At 46.4% G+C, this 21650-nt stretch overlaps 1 protein-coding gene across 5 annotated transcripts in view; it reads right to left on the reverse strand.

The window, feature by feature from the left end:
- Window positions 1-21650, reverse strand: part of angpt1 (angiopoietin 1) — a 127029-nt gene that overhangs the window by 14395 nt on the left and 90984 nt on the right. For all 5 annotated transcript variants that reach the window (XM_040188831.2, XM_078081350.1, XM_078081351.1 and 2 more), the window contains 5 exons: window positions 10903-11058; window positions 10193-10314; window positions 8871-9103; window positions 4132-4259; window positions 2709-2810 (listed from right to left, as the gene is read on the reverse strand). In XM_040188831.2, the coding sequence (XP_040044765.2) occupies window positions 2709-2810; window positions 4132-4259; window positions 8871-9103; window positions 10193-10314; window positions 10903-11058 (741 nt within the window). The remainder of the gene's footprint in view (window positions 1-2708; window positions 2811-4131; window positions 4260-8870; window positions 9104-10192; window positions 10315-10902; window positions 11059-21650) is intronic.

Genomic DNA, 21650 nt, shown 5'->3' on the forward strand with positions numbered 1-21650 from the left:
GGAACACAACGGTCAGTGCGGAAATCGTGCAAAAAGATGGAGATATTCTTCATTACACTTCATAGAATGATAACATCTCAACAGCAGAAGACTGTGGAATGGATTAGGAATGTTCAACGATTCGTATTTGGTATTCGGATATCAAAACCAGAACAAATGGTTCCTGATAAGAAATAAAACTACATTCTGCATAACTCACTTTGTATATTAATGTGTACTGTGCAAGTATTTTACACCCCCCCCCCCTTGGATGGACTCACCTACATATAAAATTGTGTCTAAATTGGTACCAGCTGAAACAGACACACACCTTTTTCCATTTCTGTCTTTGTCACAAGCCACACATGCTAAACCCATTACTACTTTGGGATTTATTTCCCCAAATACACATTCCATGCACGGGACACTCCTTCAAACAACTGCAGAAGGTTGATCTGATCAGAGCGGCTCCCGCTCACAGGCAGAGTGCTTCTGACAGCAGCGAGAGCGCAGGATTGCAGCAGGGAATATTGTGAGGGGGGGACGACAATACAGCTCTGACAGGACAGTCTGAACCGCTGCATTAAAGATCGGGGAGGAGGAGGAGGAGGGGGGGGGAAGTCTGTTTGTGCTGAGCGTGGTGAGGAGGAATGGGAAGGGGGGGGGGGGGGGGGGGGGGGGGGGGAGTACATATGGGGCATTCTCAGAGCCTTACGCACGTCCTGCCGGGTCGGTGGAAGAGAAAGTCACTTCGGGCTTTCTCCCCCTTGACGCTTTCTCTTTCACTTTCTCTAGAATGGATTTCTGACCGTCTTCCAGCTGCGTCCGATGCCGCCTGCTGCGAGAGCGGCTCACCTCGAGCCTGGCCTCAAACTGGGTTCAGAGGTCCGTGGGGCTCCGTAGTTGTTTCTTCATGTGGCTCCGGTTCTTCACGAACCTGATCTCGATCGCTCAGCTCAGAGGAGATGGTTTGTCACATTGTTGGAATGATCTCTCGGGTTTGTATTTCAGTTCCACTTGCTAAAAGCACTTTGCCGGAGGGAAAGGCAGTTGTAAACAAAGAGCCTCGTAAATCCTCCGCACCACAGAAAGAATAAATAGATATATTTTTTGGTCATTTTAATTTGTTTTCTGAAATAAATTTCTCCTAATTATGTGCACTTGTCCCACTTGACACATTTCCCTGATGGATTCCTCCACCTTAAATCTTTCACCTGCTCAAACAGGAATAGTCACAAAAACATTAAATAGCAGTTTAAATACTTGTTACTGTGTCTGTTTGATGCAGTTAGATTTGGTTTTACACGTCATTATAAAAACAAACGACACGTGATAAATGTACTTCACGTCTTCATCCCAATACTCACAACGGATTGTTTTCTAGATTAAATCCTTCTCCGATCCGACCGAAAAATATAAAAAAACTGGCTTTTTATAATGCAGCTGAAATAAATGTCAAGTTACGACTGTCAACCTCTCCTGCTTCGGGTCCAACGACTCGCTAGCAACGAGCGACGTTAACGTGTTACAAATCCCTCTGTAAGTGTGCTAGTTAACTACATGGGGAGGTTTACAAGTGTCCCCCGAGGTGCTTGAGGAGGCTGGAAAGCGTTTTACAAGCCCCGTTTTCACATGCTGATAAGATGGAAGCGTGAGTTGTGAATATAGTTTGCGGGGTCCTCGGCCTGGTATCCTGGCAATGCGACCGCGAGCGTTAAATGGCCGTAAGATCATGTTCACATGTGCACCACATCCCCGCCTGCCAAAAGTCTCTCGGCAGTCTCACAGAGAAACAACACGTCAGTACATTAAATCTGGGAGCACGACCCCCGTGAGACCAAGAATGAGAAAATGATTAACCCAATCGAAAAACTATCGATCATCTACGGGGCTTTCGTCACTTTTCACTACTTGGTTCTTTCTTTTCAGGCCACATACATCTTTATTGTTTTTTTTTTAAATTTGATTTCTTTTCTTTTTACCATTCGAAACCTTTTACAAGTGTTCAGTCACACTTGAGTGCTTTCATTCAATGTAAGTTGGGGTTTTCTCTGGTCACGATGTCCCACAAACCTTCTCCACTGACGTTTGTGCGCCGAGGGCAGCGGAGACGGGGGGAAATAATTAAAAGGGGAAACAAAGAGCAGATTACCGTGGGTAGAAGGACATTCGCTTTGACAGTGGAAGGTAGGACTTAGACCGCAAACGTGATAATAAATCCAATTCACAGCTTTGCTTTGGAAACGTTAACACCCTTATTGCAAATACGCGTGGATTTCCGTCTCATGACAAACATATGACACACCTGGCACAGCGCCACGGAGACTAAACAAATGTGATGTTTGCAGATTTAGGTACTAATTTCCTGTTGGAATGGAGGAAGAATAACAGCATGTCACTGAAGCCTCGGCTGAGCACCGGGGAAAGTCTCTGACACCCTCGACAATATTGCTAGTACAACAAAGACGCTGGGAAGGAATGACATCTAGATCGGCGGATCCTGCCTCTTGGCTGTCCAATAGAGGCTGTCTGTCATAACCCGTGGTGTAGCTCTGAAGCAGGATGTTTTGCTCACCGTGCAGTTTCGTAACGGATATTTGAGGGCTTCATCTCCATTTCGGTCTGTGTGTTGACTCAATGTCTTGTGTTTAAAAAGGACCACCATCGTGTTGATTTGAGTTGATAGGGAGGAGCTGATGTGGACGTGCACAGGTTTTGCCTCGTCTCACCGTCTTGTAATCCTTCCACGTTCTCTGGAAGTCCACACTGCCGTCTTCTCTGCGCTGGATGATCGTCCATCCGCCGCCGGCTGTTTCCATGTTGCAATACACCTACACAATTGAAAGGGGAGGACAAAGGGTAGAAAAATACACGCATGAAGGTAATGGAACAATGACAGCACTCAAAGGTCTTTGCGTGAAATTCAACCTACAGGCTGATGAATTCAACATTCGACGCGACTCAGCGGAATTAACAAACAACGAAGGGTCACTTGGACAACTATTAGGTTTCAGACAATCCTTTACCCAGCTTCAAAGATGAATCATCTTTGGGAATGCGACGTATCTTTGTCCTCCTCAGACCTAATCAGCGTCTACTTATCCCACACCAACTCCCCGGAGATGTTCCTCATCAGGCGGCCCTTGTTTCTGCAGGATCAAAGTGGAGGTCCTCGGTGTAATGTGGCCCTTAACCTTGGACCCGATTGTGTGTAAGCTGATAACGCAGGGCTGGTTCTCCGTCTGCAGCGTTGCTCTTTGTTTTGAGGAGACCCCAGCGCGGAGCGGAGAAGGTCTTTCACCTCAGCCAGCCCACACAGCTGAACACACATCAACGCCGCCTGGGTATAATTAAGGAAGTGCCCTCGACAGAGTCGTTTTCCCCAAGACGAACTTATCATTCATGTTATTCATGCTGAAACTTACTTATGTACTGACTTGGACAAATATAATGTGGGACAAACCCGACGCTGGGAGAGTGGGGGCTGGGCGGCAGGTGTTGAAACAACTCGAACGATCGTCTAGTGTGAAGACTCGACTCACTAGCTTCCACTTCAGTCAGTCAGCTGCACGCGAACCTTCCCCCTGACGATCGGAACTTAAGATCAATAAAACAGGCGCCGGGCCGGATGTGCCTATTAAACAACGCATCGGCGTAGCGTCATGCTGAATTTCTCGTTTGTATCCAATTGAATTGCATGCTCCTTCAATACACATGGCATTTGTTTGTGGTTCTTGACCACTTTTATACGTCTCTCCCTGAATATCAACCCTTGGTCCCATTCAATCTCCATTAGCCTAGCAGCAGTTTGAGACACACACACACACACACACTCTCAAACCTTGTGCAAACCTCCTACCTTATTAAATCATCAGTCCCATCAATCACGCTTATGTAAGCACGGTGTAGAGGTTGAGAACACACCTGCACAACTGTCACCATCCTAAACAGCTCAGTGTCCAGTTTCTTTCCTCCCACCACACACACACACGCACACACACACACAGCTTAACTCATAAAGGTGCCAAGTGTATTTTCAGCCTTCAGGATTCGCCGTAAACACGCTGAGAACGCGCGACCTAGAAGTGACGAAGAGGCAACATTTTCGCATCAATCTGTAGCGTTTGGCCGTGCGATATTGTGGCTTCCCACCTTTTTGGTCTCCTGCGGGTTGATCTGGATGGTGTACACTCCGCTCTTATGGAAGCCGGCCTGGTGGAGGTCGGCGCAGTCACGGAACTTCTTCTCCTCATCCGCGACCTTTGTGCTATTAGGCACAACTGCGGGTAGGAAAGTGATAATGGAAACAGTGTTAAGCCATCTCAAGTTCTGCAAATAAATAGCGAGCGCAGGCCAATCGGCCTGCATCTGCTGGGCAACTGGGTGTTGCTTTTGCCGTCACTTCAAAGGAACAGTTTGACATTTGGGGGAAAAATGCTTGTTGACTTTCTTGCTGAGCGTAAGGAGAGAAGATCAATACAACTCTCGGACATGAGAGGCTTTGTTGCCACATGTGCCAGCTGTCCGTCAGAAACGCGAGACGAGCAATTTCAGACCGACAGGACGACAAAGCTCAGGCGCTAAAACACTTAATGTCAAATCAAGAGAAACACTTACTCCACAAGATACGGACAGAAAAAAGCACCCCTGTGCTATTAAAAAATGTACCTTCAACCCTGCAAGCGCCCAGGTGTCAGACAAGTATGGAAATCACAGCTCGTCATGTTTTTTTTAAGTCAGAAATTGCAAACACCGGCTCAATTTATCTTCTAACATCTGTACATTTGCACACCACCGAGGCAGAAGCCGATCGGCGAGGTCTCACTGCGGGTATCTTGTAACGGACAGATACAATCTGAGAGCGACTAACTTAAGAGAGAAGCAGTTCATCCACAGGATGATCCCCGCTCCGACAGAAAGGCCTCGGACCAGCTGCATCCATTTCCATCTGTAGATGATTATGGCGACACTATTTTGAAACCAAGCAAGGGGCTAAGGACAAAATACTACAAGCTATAAATTTCAAGTTCCTGTTATAACAAGTGGTTTGTATTTACCTACCAAGCACTAGTCATATTGATGGAAATTCCTTCCGATTTTCTCTTTTCTCTCTCTCTCTCTCTTGCTTTCCTTCTCCATTTTTCCTCCCATACGCTGGCTTCATCGAAGTTTTCACACCAAGAAGATGTCAGGGAAAAACTGAATTCGCCCCCCCCCCCCCCCCTGAACGGGGACCGCCTGGGTTTTTCGGCCGGGCGCCACTTTGGGTGTTCTATCCGGGCATTTTGACAAAGTATTGAGTGTCAGCGACAAGAACCTCCTGCTGTGGCAGGTTGACGGAGTGGGCCCTCGCGCCCCGGACTCTAATACAACAAAGAGCGGCCCTGTCGGGGCGGTAATTTACCCCCAGCCGGCAGACAGCGGGCCACATTTTAGAGGCTCTCTGGTATTCAAGCCGTAGCAGCGCGGACAATCATTGCTCAATCGCCCCGGGGAGACCCCCCCCCCCCCCCCACGGTGGAAGAAGACTGCCCTCGGAGGGACGCGGCGCTCGAGCGTCGGAGCGGCTCCCTTGAAACAGCGTGCTGCCCAGCTCTGCAAATATTATTTATGTCCAGATATTTATTTACAGAAAAATATTTTGTGGTTCAGCGGGGACTCGTATGCGGTAGGGGGTTCATGTGAAAGGAGCAGCAGGGCTCGGGTGTTTGCATAAATCAGTGCCCTTGCCAAATGAGCCCAAATGCTCGGACTGAAGAGAGCGAGTAATGGAGCTAAATGGACTGCCGTAGACATCACTGCTCCCATGTGACTATAATCAGTCTCTAAATGCCGCTGAGGGTTTAAGTGATTCCATTCCAAGCTCCAATGAGTTCCTCTGCTGTGTTCATATATAAAGGATGCAAAGCACAATGAAATAACACCAGTTCATTCCCACAGTACACATGTCAACACTGATCAGGAGCCCTTGTTGTGAAGCAATAGTCGTACGTCTCTTGGTAATGTGTTAGATTCATCAGATTCCGGTTATGTTCGTTCAATAATAGAAATCCCAATTATACTACGCTGCCGATGTGAATTATAACGCGTACAACCACTTTTAGAGAATACTAATACTAACATTTAGTTGGAATCATGAGAAGGAAAGACCATGGGAAAGTTGAAAAAGTCAACACTGAGATGAAGGGGCATATGCTTCTTTTGAAGTGCAATTAGCAAAGCAAATAAATAGAAAATATAACATTTCCTGCACCACCGTTTCCTTTCTGGTAAAACTGTATATTCCCCATAGGCTTTAGCAACGATTAAAACAAAGGCATATCAACTTTGTCAAAAGACTAAGTGAGTTGAATTTAGAAAACCTCCTGTATAAGTCTTACTTACTGGGATTTCTATCTACTGCCTTATTAAATCGCCCCGTAACACACTACTCCATTTAAGGGTTTCAACAGACATGTGTGCCAACGCAACATAATAAAAAAAGTCTAGTTCCTTCTGAGAAAATAAAGGTTTGGGGAAGGTCACCGAGGTGAGTCGCACTAACTGCCCGCTTCACAGCGTCTCTGCAACAATAAGTGTCAACTCACTCCGCTGGTCGCTCAAGCACCAAAGAATTCGCTCTGCGCGGTAAAGTGGCGTCTGCTGACGTGATGGAACATACTGTCTTGTCGAGGCGTTACATGCAGGCTTTCAAAAGCTTTTTGGAGTGGAGAAATAATTCCACTTTTGTTTGACTCTCACCGAGTAAGCAGCTGTAAAAATGATAAACGCCATTAATTAAAATTAAAGTGGGATAATAGAAAACTGTTGAGCAAAATCATATTTAGCGGCGAGACATTTCGAACGAGGGTTCCAAAGCTGATGTCAATTACCGTTAATGGCGGCGCGGGGCTCATTGCACCCTAATGAGGTTTGGGTAATGACGACGACCTAAACAAGAGCTGCCCTGTCGCATCTGGCCACATCAAACGGGTCTCGGTCTGCACCGCAACTGCTCCGAGCACCCTGGGAGCCTTCATTTTAGGGACAGCCATACATGAAAAAGAAGGTTCATGGAGATTTAGTTGAAAACTCCCCGTTTTCTAAGTATTTGTAATCTTGCAAAGCTGCACAGACAGCGATGATTTGAGAGGAAACGCTCGCTAACGCAGGCAGACGCCGCTCTGTGGCATCGCTAAACCCTTTCCTCAAATCCAAACACTAATCCATCTCTCAAACAAACAACACCCCCCCCACACCGAATCTTGAAAAGAGAGCCGCGCTGCTTCTACGTTTGTTGGGGGGAAAAACGGGGGGGGGGGGGGGGGGGCAGTGCGTCACACGATCTCCTTCGCCTCCTTTGCGTCCCTCAGGAGCTGTCCCAGGTTGACTTATTCAGGCTGGGGTGAAGAAAGTGGAGACCTCTGACCCCCCCCGCGCCCGACTCGGCCGTCACGGAGGAGGAAAGGACCAACCACAGAGCGGCGGGCCATGTTCCATTTCTATCGCCTCTCATTAAGACCGCCACCAATCACGGACAGCAGGGGCAGCAGTCCCCCCCCCCCATCCCTCCTACCCCCTTGACCCCAACAACACTGGAAATGGTGTCAGAATAAAAGCTACAAAAGCAGAGAGTTGAATCTGACGTGGCTGATTACAAAGGCAGTAAACAAGAGAGAGAGAGACAGAAGTGCGGCGTGGGGACACACTTGAAGGGGGAGATGATACATAACCGCCAGTCGGGCAAAAGTGGTCTCAAAAGACCTCGGGCAGTTAAATGTAACATAAACAATTCCAGACTAAACAGACGGAGAGATGCAGAGGCCAGCCGTGACCTTTCTCGCATGGAACATTACAATTAGAAAAGGGATTAATAAGAAGCATGTGGTGTCATGTGCACTAGCGATCCACTCATGGCCGCTACATCCCTTCATATCCGGGTCGCTTCCTGTCTGCCGGGGAACCTCCAGGAGCGCTGGGGGGTCTCCGGGCGCCTCTGCAGGAAACCCACGAATGGAAATGAAGTCGCATTCGATCCCCGACCCCTCCTCCCCGAGACAGACGTTCGTGTCAAATCTCCTGTAGCGATCGGGATGTAAGGCCGACGTTAGGATCAAGTGGGTTCGCCGTTTAAAGGGCTGCGAGAGGGGTGAAGGAGTTCAAGGCGTTTGACCGAAACAAGAGGGATTGCGTTGCCGACAGGGTCAAATGTGGGCCAGGAGGGAAATCCCATGGTTCGCCTTTAACAGAAGCCAGAGTCTGGGGAATAAAATAATCCTATTATAAGCAGTCACGCTCGACGTTTCAGGGAAGCTGCGTGACTTTATGGAAAGAACTGTTTCCGCTAAAGAGGAGAGCACCACGCTGGTTCACGGGAGGCACCGCACCTCGTTAACAGCAGCACGCCGGGTTACAACTTGCGACCCGTGTTTCTTTCTCCATGGTGCTTCGCGATGATGCCGGGTTTATTACTGTGCATCGCTGCTTCTCTCGGTATGGGGGGAGGTTTATAGAACTGGTGTCCTCATGACTTCATGAGAAAGGTTAACTGCAAAACAAGTCGAGTGCCGCCCGCCTCACAGTTTAAGCCGAGATCGGCGCGTCCGCACATTCTGCTTCGCACATTGTGGTCTGGCGAGAGTCAGGAGGCTTAACTCCTGGGTGGGGGGGTCATTGCTAGTTTACGTTGCTTCAGGGCGCTCACATGGAAAGGCATGCAGGGATTTAAATATAATATTTAATTCATGTAAATGTATTTTTATATCCCGGTATATCGGTACCGTGCACGCGTAACTCTCATCAAAGAGTAAAAACGAGATGGTTATCCGCTCAGACACACACATGCGCGGTACCGCAGCTGGCCGAAACTGCCTTTCTCTTAGTTCCCAGGGTTTGACTGTGAGGCAGCCTACCTCCATCTTTGGAGCAGAGGTTGAGCAGGTTGTGGACGGTGTCCATCATCTCTTGCTGTTGTCTCTGCAGGGCCGTGCTGTTCCCTGTGGCCCGGCTCAGCTGGGCCTCGAGTTCCCCGATCACCCCGCTCTGCCTCCCCACCAGGGTGTGGAGGCTCCCCTTGTCCTGCTTGAGCGTCTCCAGCTCCTCGCGGTGTCGCGTTTCCATTTCCAACATTTTCTGCTCCAGCAGGCTGAGGATGAGGATGAGAGGACACAAGTTTGTCGTGGAAGGCGGAGAATTTGCTAATTAGTGAGGTCCTTGAGGGCATCCAAGAATGACTTTTGTTTTTACAGACTTAAATAGATTGGAAGTAGATTGGATATTGTTTTGCCATTTTTATTATCATAATACCAGTGACTTACTGATTATGTAACTTTTATTGGTTTACAGCATTATATACAGGGGTCAGCAGTTTACAGCCGAATGAGTCAAATTCTTCCACTTTTGACATTTCTACTTCCTGCCGTTACTTTGTCATGGACACTGGAAGGAATTACAGCCGCTGCAGGATGCTATTTCCCAGAAAGCGATGTGGCAATACAAATAGAAGCAGTGTGCATATCTACAAATAATGGTGTGTGTAAGGTTTGGTTGCTATGTGTAACACAATGTAAACACAGGAATCATCGTGCACTTTGCAGGCTCATCGGAGGTAAGTCAGTAAGCCCTTTCAGCACGTGAGAATAACCACCGGACGATCCGAAGTCTGAAAGATTACGTAGGTCGACCTCAAATTCATTAACTGATCACATGTTTCCCTGTGTTATAGATTCGGTAAAGGAAAAAGTACAGATGACACATACAAGATGGAATAATGTCATAATTGCTGAAGCTCGGGGGAATCGTTTTCGGTCAGAATCAGCAGGCACTGTGCTTGTAAATGGTGATTACACGGAGTCTCTGTGGACACTGCAGCGGGAGACGTGGACCAAACCCTTTTAAACACTACATCATCTTAGACGATCCCACAGCACCAATCACTGTAAAAGGCAAGATATGGAAACCATAAGTCACATCTGAATTGCTCGATTTTGCAACAAATCCACAGTGGTTGGACAAGGAAAGACGAGCCTAATCACAGAAAATACAGGCTTCCTAGTATGCTGTTGTATATACAACTGGATATTCTTTTGGAGAACGGACAGAGTAGGAGAGCTGGTAGCGAGCTTTGGATTTTGGTCACGCAATCCCACACAGCAGCATGTGTGTGTGTGTGTGTGTGTGTGTGTGTGTGTGTGTGTGTGGTTATATTTGCAGTGTTGTGTTGTGTTATGTTTACCTGTTCTTGTCATGCAGCTTGCTGATCTCATTGGTCTGGACCATTAGTTCTTTCTCCAACTTGTTAGTGGAGAGAGAATTTTCCAGCAGCTGGATCTCAAGCCTGGATGTCTGATTCAGAACCTGCCACATTAAGAAACACAAACACACACACACACACATACACATATATATATATTATATAGATATACAGTAGATGATGTTAAGCTTTTGTAATTATATTTTAGTTGTAGAATTACAAGATAATATCATGCACATGTGCAACAAACCTTTTAGAGAAACCAAGAAACACAACGCTGTTTTTAAGCCTTAGAGTTCAAATATAAACCGTCAAGTTTGTTTTCATTTTGTCAAGTGTTCACCCAAACACATGTTAATACTTAGGAGATATTCATCTGTGCTATGATTACCTACTTTTTTAAACTTTGCAAACAGTTATCTTTTTAGTGCTGCAGCTAAAATTGCCTGCCACTCTTTCCGTCCCCTCCTCGTCAGACTCCTCCACATAAACACTAAAAAGAACCTCAGCCGAATAACTTAAACAAGGGATCTGTATTCATGCAACACCGGTGTTGTCTTTGGCCACAGCTCTGTGACCTGGTTGGGGCAGCGGAACATGGAGCGGTGGAGTTAACGGCGCACAAGACGGACCCTCTCGGTGTTTGATACGAGTGCCTTAGAGAGGGCGCGGGCGCGGCGCGCGTTTTTTACCTGCGTCTCGACGTTCGTTAGCTTGCGCGTCTGTTCGGCCGTCTGGGAAAGGAGGTTTGTGCCCATTTCCAACATGGCTGCTGTGTGGTTGTGCACGGCGGTCTGCTGCAGCTGAGCCATCTCCGTCTTCATGCTCTCTTTGATGTAGTTCTCAATCTGCACCCAGCAAAGAGGAAACAGGTTTGAGAGATCACGGACGTACGGAGCGGGACACCACAGCACGTTATAAGGATGTTCATATTTCGCATGAATCTCAAATGAGTGAGCTGTAGTTGCATACTGAGAAAAAGTGGTTCCCATGTTCTCTACATCTGAAGAAATCCACAAGCAAATATTTGATCCCTATTTGAATGGCGCTCCGGTGAAGAATGGCTTCAGTCACCGTGGGCACAGCCAGATGTAGGTGGTTAGCTTGGGATGGAAGAGGCACAGATGAACAGATATCCGCTGAAGCGTGTCTGTAAAGAACTCTTTCATCCTTATCTACAAAGGCAAACAAACGACCCAACAAAGATGGAGGTTTATGTTGGGTACGGTTCTTCCTATGGAATAAGTACGTTGACCGCTTGTGCACTGCGCTCAGATTCGCTGTATCATTTTCCTCCCAGGGAATTCCTCCCCTTTCATTTCCTTTTTCTTCACAGAAGCTCAAGTAGGGTGCAATTTATTCACACATCAGCATATCTGTCAAAGGTGCTACCGTTCCGTGTAATATTTTCATACAAAACTCAAATATGATATTATACCTTTCTGAAATATTAGGCATCATCCAAGCTCGTTGTACAGAACTGGTTGAATTGTGAGTGATTTGTATGATAATGGTTCCTGACATTCTGATGTTTTATAAATAACTCCGACTTGATTGGCTTTTAAGTGTCCACATGCCTGAGTGCAGACCGAGGTGATTCAATAATCGGCCAGTGGGGAGCTTTTCAGTTCTTATTTGGCTCCACGATGCAGAGCAACAGCCACGCTTCAGAAACGCATCAGCCAAGACAAATCAGCGTCAAACAGCAGAACATCACGCGCGTCGTGTCCTCGGCAACAGTTGCCGTCCTGCACTGTGACCGTGGGCTGAATTCAATGGGAATTAGGAGACCAGCCGCCGGTGACATCATAAGTCTCAATTGATGCCTCTGGGTTCACTTCATGATATTATTAGAAAGAGATGGAGGACAACATGGAGATAGGTGTCTTTACATGCAGCTCTCAGACATGTGCACGGGTCTACCAAGTGAAATTAGCTTTTTAGTGTGTAATCTTTTCTTGGCAACAATATTAAATTGATATGTGGGATTTCTTGGGGCCAGATTTCAAGCAAACACTGCTTCCCCTGACTGCAAACTACAAAAGGCTGATATAAGTGTCACTTTCCACATAACCTCCAATAGTCTGGCCCGGGAATCGGGAAAGAAAACAGTGGGTCTGGAATCCACGGAGCCGGAGGCGTGATGGATTACTCTTGCCTGATAATGACCCACGGAATATGACTGTGTTTGGAAAGGTTTTTAAGTCCATATAGAAATGCAAAAACTCTGAACTCTTGCTTTTTAAATCCTTTCCGTCTGACATCCCTCCCTACTTCAAACATCTCACAGCGGCAGCTTTTCACTGCAGTTTACTCATCCGCTGAGAGCCTCGCGTCGACAGCCCGAGGACGGCTTTGGGCTGCAAGCCGCCCTGAGAGAGGCGGAACCGAGGGGACAAACGGCAGACAGACAGAAACTGCGACCACGTCACGGGTTGAGTTGTAGAGAACATGGCTTCCTCGTGGCTGCATCCTGTGGGGGTCATAAAGGGAAAGTACCAGGGAGAAGCAAGATTACGCAAACAAGCTCAATCATGTCACGTCCCTGCTTGGGGGGGCCGTAAAATGGGTCTTTGTAGGTGCGCGCTTATTTCTACACTCCGGCTCCACTTGAACGCTGTTCTTTTCCAGTCACTAACTACCAGTATTAACACACGTCAGACGCATTTTAATGAATGATAAGAACAGTTAAGTTGGTGAGGCCTTATTTTCTATGAAGACATGAGGCTATTTTGCCGATGACATTTCTTCTCCAGTATTTATTGGAACCAAAACCATTGTAGTTTACCAAAAAAAATGAACCAATTAGGCTCATTTCAATTTAGGGAGCATTTTCATCAAGAGATATTCAGGGAAATAATAAAATCAAACCAAGTGGGAATTTTGTCTGCTACTCGAGAAGTCTTCTCACGAATGGGAAGTTGATGAGAAACAGGTGTCAGAGCAGTAAACGCGCCTCAAAATGTTTATGGATTCATAATCCTCTTGATGGACTCAACCAGCTCAGGATTTTTTTAAAAAGGGGTCACCTTTAACTTTGCAGTCAGGTGTAAGCATCCAAGCATGATGAAGAAGCCACTGTGGCCACGTGAAAAGTCTGATGTAATCCTAAATGCAGACCATAATGCTAGAGGTCAGCAGATCGTCATACAGACATATTTAACCTAAAGAGCCACGGTCATACCAGACCAAAGTAGGTTCCAGCTGCAAAACGGGAATGTTTTGTTGTTTCACAAATGAGACTTTTCCTTCTTAACAAAGTAATGGGTAGTTTCTATTTATTCATTTATTATCCAAGAAAATGTTCAACTATTGTCAATTATCTTGTGCGTGAACATCTCCCACTTCGTAAAGAGGGAAAAATAAATGAAACACCACTTGAATCATTTCTTTTTTCTTTTTTTTTTTATAGGGGAAATTCCAGAAGGTGCAATAATACCCGTCTCTGCCGTTAGAAAGTAGTAAACGTAGCCTCAGGTTTCACAAAATCACTGATTGCTAAGTGAGAGTCACATAAACACAAGTTTATGTTCCCCTAAGTGCTACTTTACACCGAGGAATGAAGGTTTTAGGGTGGCGTGTTTGGCACAATTTGGCTTTGTGTGGACTGCTGGTGACATCACCAACGATGCCGCCTGCAATCGGGCCTCCGTTAGAACCTTCACTGCACCCTCACAATACGGCGCTCAGTATGGTCCCTTTGGACACGCGCTATGAGGTCCAACTGGCTGTAAATCACTAAACGAGCCGCTTTGTGCTGAGAAGCTGCACAGCGTGAAGCAAGTACCTGCAGCACGATGCCCATTTTTAAGAGCAAAGGGAAAGATGTTCGTACAGAGGGACCAAAGGCACAAAGCTGACATCCCCGACATTTGCTGCACATCATCACGGGGCGGCTGCTTAATCGCCAAGAACAGGATTATCCCTTAAGATGAAACTCCCTGCTATCGTTTTAACAGATAACTGCAGATGTTCACCTCTTTTCTGACATTTCCCATTTAGCCATTCTGAAAGGGGGTCTTGATCTCTCTCTAAACAGCAGCAGGGGCGGTGGACTCTGTGAGAGTCAGAAAACATCGGGCCTGGACTGTATAAAAGTCTAGCTCGGTCACATCTCTGCTTATCTCTGTCTGGGGGGTGGGGGGTGATGGGGCGTGATGGTGTTACTGTGGCTCTGGGATGCATCCTCTAGTCTCAGGGCAGAATCCATTCCCGACCACTTTAATGGACTAGAGCTGGGGGGCCGTTACCCGCCGCCACCCACCCTAAGAATTGACAAGCACCCACGCTTGACTGAACGGCAGCGGATCCACTCGCGCCGTCTGAATGTGACGCCCCATCGGTGAGACCCGGGTCTATAATTCACCCTGGTGGGGCTTTAGGAGGTGTTACCCTGACTCTCCGCCCCGCCACTCTCCAGGATTATTTAGTACAGATACGGGCCGCCGCCTCAGTGCAGATCAGAGCGCTGGCTTACTCGGTCACGGGCCTGTTTGTCTTGAAATTCACCATAACAAAGTTTTAAGACTCCCTGTCTCTTAAACTCTGTCAAGATCAGGTGAGTAACAACTGAGGATGAACTCTGGATTGACCTCTGTCACCTTCGCCCTGGTGGTCAACATCCAGGCATTTACTCAATTGCTGCCACATTTTTCCCCTCTTATAGAATGTTGATAGAAAGAGAGGGAGGGAGAGACACAAGATGACAGATGAAAATATAACAGACAGATGGGCTTTATGCCTTAGTGGACCGAATTGCTGCTCTTGACTAGGAAATGGTTTGTTTGCTCAACCGACCATTTGCTTAAAGTCGCCATGAAAAGGCACAGCATGGCTGACCCACCTTAACAGGCACTGCAGGCTACTGACGAGGAGAAGTAATCTCCATTGTGGTTTGCAAAGGACGGCATCGCCGCATTGAAAATGTGGGTATTAAAATGTTATTATTTTAGCCTTTCCAAAGCAAAAGGAGCAAGCATTGGTCTGGTCTAACGGGAACTGAAGTAGTTAGCATGAAGCTAACTATCTCACCATCCACAGCGGCCGAGCTGGAGGTTAAAGCCTCATTCACAGCTACAACGTTCACTGTGTAATGTCCGTGTGATCACGCGTCGACACGGTGCAGCTCCACTCGTTGTTTCAAAGTTAAAATGACACCTTGAGAAGTGAATAAGCCATCTTCGTCACTGCGGCAGCACACGTGCTGCGCATGACGGGAAAGCCCGAGGCCGAAGCAGCTACAAAGTGGGGGTCAGCAGTGAGGTGGGTGGTCCAGCGCCTTCCTCGTCTCCGTCGCTGTGTCCGAATGCTGTTGACCTGGACGCCCCCCCCCAGCCGAGCGCCTTTTATAAAGCTCTATTCTCCTCGCCTTTTATAGCTTTCTTTTTTTCTTTTCTGTCCTTTTGTCTTTCTGTCCAGATGCTGTTGTGTTGACGTCCATTTTGTTTGCGGTTGTACCTTTCCAAGGACATAATGAGCCTTGTGTACACAACCTGAAAAACAAACCAACCAGTTCTCTGTATGAAGTACTGGCTAAAATCGCTCTGCTTACTTGGAGGTGCCCAAAATAAGTTTGGCGGGATCAGAGGCCGACCATTTCAAAGGTCTTCTGTCACAACGGTTTGTCAACAGGGCAGACAATGAAAGAAAGTGAGAATATTTAGACAACAGTGGAGTTGTCAAGTGTTTATGAGGTCGCTGCAACCTGCACAGGGCTGGTTAATCGCTGTCCGGTGTGGAACCACAAACTGTAAATCAGAGTGGAAAATGTGATGCTAAAGTTTGATGTGTTGAATTTTTCAAATGACTAATGAGCTTTGAAAGAAAGAAAGAGCCCAACAAAGGGAAGCCGCATGAAATAACAAGGCTGGATTTTGAGACAGTCTGAGTGAAATGTGGAGAATGTGGTGCTAAATCACGATTGAAAAAAAAAAAATTGGCAGAAATGTGGCTCTGTTGAGTCAAATTTGAGATTCCTTAATGTTTATTGAGCGGAGGTCAAATATCCAAAAATGTAAAAGCTGTGAGAACTGAGAAGAGACTTGATGTTCCATTTCTGTTTTCGGTCTTCTTTAAAAAAAGAATTATGCCAGATTTAAAACCATGAATACGGCAGTTAGCACCCTTTCGCCCCGGATAAAAATGTGGTATTTTACGCTAAGCTTTGTCCTAAACAAAGAACAAGCATCATCGCAAACACAAATCACACCATGTGAATGTGGCTTTGTAAATAAAGTCCTCTGGCAATATTATGTCTCTGTCTGTCAAGACCTTCAGTAATTAAGTCTCTCAGAGAAAGTCTTCTGTACGTCTGTCATTTGCACCAAATGCCAATTCGACTAAAAGCCAAATGAGATAAACAGACTGCGTTTTGACATTGTGTGCTGGAATAAATGGACTTTCCTTTGAACGCAGAGAAGAGACCGACGGCGTGTTTTGCCTTGAATCTGAGTTGTTAATCACTATGCAGCTCTCGTGAGCACGTCCAACTAAAATGTTTTCACTTTACCGTTGTTGATATTGGTGCGGTGCGCTGCAGACCCACTGCTTGTTTTTACGTTGACAATTCATTTCAGAGTTGGTCCAGACAGGGACGACTGAGTGCTTTAAGTAGATTCCAGTAGCTGCACACGAAGCTCAAGTCACAGAATGTGTGTGTGGGCATCACAATATATGTAACGTACAGGCTTTAAGCCAAAATCAGCCCTGTAACCCTTCAACACCCTTCCTCCTAATTTCCCCCAATAAAACCAACGGCACAATCAAAACTGACGACAAGCTTTCCCCTTTTTTCAGACTTTATAAGCTGTATCAAAACATATTTTTGGAAGCTAACCAAACTTGTTGAAACTTGAGCCAAATTATGTATTTTCTTTTTCCGGAGTGAAATGCCACTCTTGACATTTAAAAGGTTAGCGAGAATTACAGGATTGTGCTGATCACAAAGCCCAGGCTGTCAGTCAAACCATCCTGGATTAAACTGTCTGTGTAGCAGTCGAGCACCATTTGTACGTGAGCTCTACCACATATCTCACTCACATTCATCAGGAGGCGAGCACCTGTTTTGTTTGTAAAACTTCCTTTCAGTGTTTTTCAGCTAGATTCGGCAACTTTTAAAACCCTCTTAGCAATTCAATTGATATAACTACTATAGTTCTGTTGCTAAAGGTGAGGATGGTAACTGTCAGCATGAACGATTCAATCAATTCAGCTTTTAATTACAAGGGTCAGATGAAGATTACATGACAGCAACACACAATAAAGACTGCAGGATTTGTTAAATAAAATTAACCTAACTATCACACTGCAGAAATTTTAAATAAGAATCAAGGTCTGTTTTTCCAGTAACTGACGATCTTTAATGTGTACTTGAGTGTAACACTGATACCATTGTCCATGGTGTAGCCCTAATGAAGAACAGAATGAGAAATGTAGAGTAAGGGTAAGTAAGTGTAGAGCCGCTCGATGTACAGCTTCCACACTATTATTTATTGTCCCCCTTGGATAGAAAAGTACTTAAGCCCCCATTTGAGCTTCAAACCCGGTACTGAACAGTATATTTCTGTCATGACAGAAAAGATTAAACCATCTCGCGGTGTCATTCCATGTCAGATGAAAAATAAATACAGTGAAGTACAACTTAAGCATGAATGTATATTTTTGCAAATCCTCCAGTTACAATCCTGCTCTCTTATGTAAAAAGGGGCCCAAAAATTAATCCAATTAATTATGCGTATCTGCCCGTGTGGGAGAGGAAGTACTTGCATTCACCCACGGCATGGGAATGTGTACGGAACCCAAACAACCAAACAAACTGGGAGCTGCTCGTTCATCTCGCTCTTAAACAGCAAGAAACGGCAGAGGGGCAGTTTGTGGACGTCGTGACGCAGGTTGCCCTGCATGGGAACCCGTCCTCAGGGACAAATCCGGGCAAGAATGTCCCTTAAGATGGCTTTTTTTTTGTGTTAATGCAACAGGCCATGTCAGTCTGCCCCGTTTCGCCGAAGCACGCGGGGAGATAGCACGAAGCCGCTGTCCCACGGAGGAGGCGCTTACACCCAAATATTTGAGATAGCATTCCAGTGTACCCTCTAAATATCACAGCGGGGGAATCCCTTGCCAATAAGCTGCAGAAGGAGATGCGAGGGGACGTGTTCCGCTTCAAGCTCACCCATTTCAGAGAGATTGCTGTTGTTTATGAGAAGCTGCCACCCGGGCAACATTTCAGGGGGATAAAAAAAAAAAAAGCTTTAAGAGCTCCAGTTTATGAGTGCCAGCGCCTATCGCGGCTGGTTGTCTCTTCGAATCTAAACGAATGGCCGTTTAATGACAGCGGTTGTTTCCTTCAATGTCACATTTGTGTTTATCTTTCAGCCCAACACTCCGGAGTGTATAACCCGCCGCCGCAGTCGTCCAGGGTTACAATCATCACAGTGAACGCCGACCACAACCGCACAGCTTTCCTCATTTTCTCTATCCGGCCCCTCAGCGCTACCCATCTGTCTCCCGCAGTCTGCTGTGCCGAGCAGAGACGGATTGAAGGCGTACAGTCCAGATTGTGTTACTCACGCCGAGTCCTTTTTCACTCTCACACTGTTGCTTTTGCTCGTGGCTAACAGACCCCGGGCTATTTGTTACAAGCGAGGCACTTTTAAGGAATGGATGGTGGTACATGAAGGCAGCATGGAGAGAGTCTGTGTGTGTGTGTGTGAGTTAGCGTGCATGAGTGCCTAATATTTCCCCCTAAGTGATGCAAGAGTGACACTCAATCTAAACAGAGAGAGATGAGCAGGAAGACGAGGTGCGGTAGCTGGACTAACATCTCCAGATGGAGCGGTTTTCAGTCTGACCCGCGGTTCACCGCCGCTCTATGAGAGGAGGAAAGGAGATGCTGCTGCTGGTGATAAAGCACAGCTCACAGACACTTTTCAAACCGCCGCGGCATTAGAAACAGTTGCCGCTGTCCGGCCTTCGGCAGATGATGGATGAAAATGCTGATAAAGTGCGTGTTTGGACGTCTTTGTAGGCTGCTGCGAGACAGCTCTTCCCTAGAAAACCCACGGCATAAAGATATTTGGGAGTCGTGCATCTAAAATAGGTTGCAACAAGCACGGAAAACATGCAATTTGTCTGGCTTTCATCTTTGGGTGATTTACAGCGTACTTCTGTTGGAAGAGGCTACATAAGGCAGGAGAACAGAAACGCATGAAGGACACATCGTGCACTGCATGTTTAATCTCTCGCCATTCCTGGGCCAGGATTTCTGTGTATTTTTACATTTTTCAGGCTGAAGTGTGCAAGACGAGTGTGTAAACACGGTAAAAAACGGCTCAAATCATCAAAACCACGTGCAACCAAACTGGGATCATTATGTCAACTGTTGTGAAATAATTCTTTGCAGTTTTAACTATTGTCTAAATATTCTGACTTCTCGACTTTATTTATCTGACTCGTGCTGAGGCACCACACACCCGAACAGACCAATTTTTCCTCTACACAACACAACAAATTAAAACATCCCCGCACATCACACAGGAACTCCAACAGAATTCCACCATGAACTCATCTCTCTCTTCTCATGAATGAGGCAAAGATCTCCTCCTGTCGGCGCCTCGTTCTTCAGGGGGTAGAATACGCCGCCGTGGTGGTTGAATTAAGTCTCTACTCTTCAATCTGACTTCACTTGAACAAATGAGTTTTGGATCAGCAAATGCTCTTTTTCTCCATTGGCACGGTATTGTAGATTTAGAAGCCATTTTAGGGTTTTTCAGCAGTGTTGGCTTAAACTGCCGAGAAAAAAAGAGGTAAATGTCCGTATCTACAGGCAGTTTCAGAAACATAACGCACTCCGTGAAGAGAGCGCGCTCTATGTGTCGATATAAGAGGCTCGCTTGAGGGTAACAAAAACACAACGATGCCAATAGGTCCCCCTAACTGCTGAGCACGGCCGCTTTAACGGTGATAAGTGGTTGATGGACCTCTGGATGAGATTTATTTTGCCACGGAAGCCTCGAAAACTCAACAAGCCAACAAACGAAAAGACTTCCAAGACAATTTAGCAGATGGTCGAGATGCTGTTATCAAAAGCTAGATGAGATTCTTTTTCAGTTCTTAAGATCTCACCTGTACACTAATAAATGAACCAAGCAAAAGCTGTAGGTACACTCACTGCCGACTGACAGGAAGTCTGTTTTTGAAAGCCCTCAAGCGTGTGATGCTTTACAGGCTGACATGGCGAGATGCAGGTCATTTCCTCCAAATACAGACTCCTGTGTACGCCAAACGACGTTGTGCACGTTCGCGTGTGCTGGAATGGACTCAAAGAGCGACACAGATTTGTCTGCACAGACGTGCAGCAAACCAACAAACAACGCAGGCCTCGGCGGGGTTTAGCCGCTCCATCGGGACAACCACTGCAAACAAGGCATTTCAAATAAACAGCAAGAGCCATTTGTAAGCGTTTGTATTTCGGTTGTAAACGCAGAGCCCAAATAGCACATCCATCTGTTCGATCAATGACAGATTTATGAGCCGCTTCCTGGACGGCGGCACGTTTAAGGACTAGTCTGCAGGCTACTGTGGTACACTTGTACTTTGGAGGAGCAATAACTGTAGGAACACTTTGGTTGTTTTTTTTCATCGCTGTTAAAATCAGTGGTGAACATGAGGATCGGATCCCAGAATCAATCAAATTCAATAAGGCACCTCCTGTTGCTGCGGCGTGTATTCACCAGACTCAAGTTGAGAGTTTGAGCTTCAAGAATTAGTTTCATGATTAACGTGATACCCAAGGAAGAAGATTACTTGCATCTCGTCCCCTGAAAGCTTTAATGACACGTTGGTGGTCCGCATGCTTCTGCTCGGCACCCGTCATGTTTAAGTGGTCCTGTCATTGAGTGCCTGGAGTGGGCCAATGAATGAGGCAGCAGATGCCAAACATGTAATAATGTCAACATGTATTGCCACAAAATGTTGAACGCTGAAGATAAAACAAAGGAAACTCAAGTTATTTTCGCGGCTCGCAATTTGTGCCGCTTTACAGCCCAAATGTAATTTAATATATTGCCGGTAGAAGCTAAATCCCTTTAGTCGGTATCAGGCAACCCGAGGCGGGTCTACTCCGACAGTGTGAATCTTCATCAAAGCGTGCAGCGGGTGGTGTTTTCCATCAGCCGATCGCCTGCTGTGAGCACCACCAACAGCGCAGCGAGCGGAGAGGACAAAGGATGAAGAAGTAGCGTGAAAGGTCGACAATGGGAATGGTTTCATCAGGAATTTGTCATCAAGGTGTTCGTTTTAAATGCTGAGGGGACACGTAACACACTTCACAGTGTCTGAACCGGACGAGGCAAACACAGCGCCGGAGCAGGGCCCAGTGTGTGTTTTCAGAACATGTATGCAGATTCATGCTTGTATGTGTGGCGTGTGTCCCCCGGCCCCG

Source organism: Gasterosteus aculeatus, chromosome 10, assembly GCF_964276395.1.
Source record: "Gasterosteus aculeatus chromosome 10, fGasAcu3.hap1.1, whole genome shotgun sequence".
Taxonomy (NCBI): Eukaryota; Metazoa; Chordata; class Actinopteri; order Perciformes; family Gasterosteidae; genus Gasterosteus; species Gasterosteus aculeatus.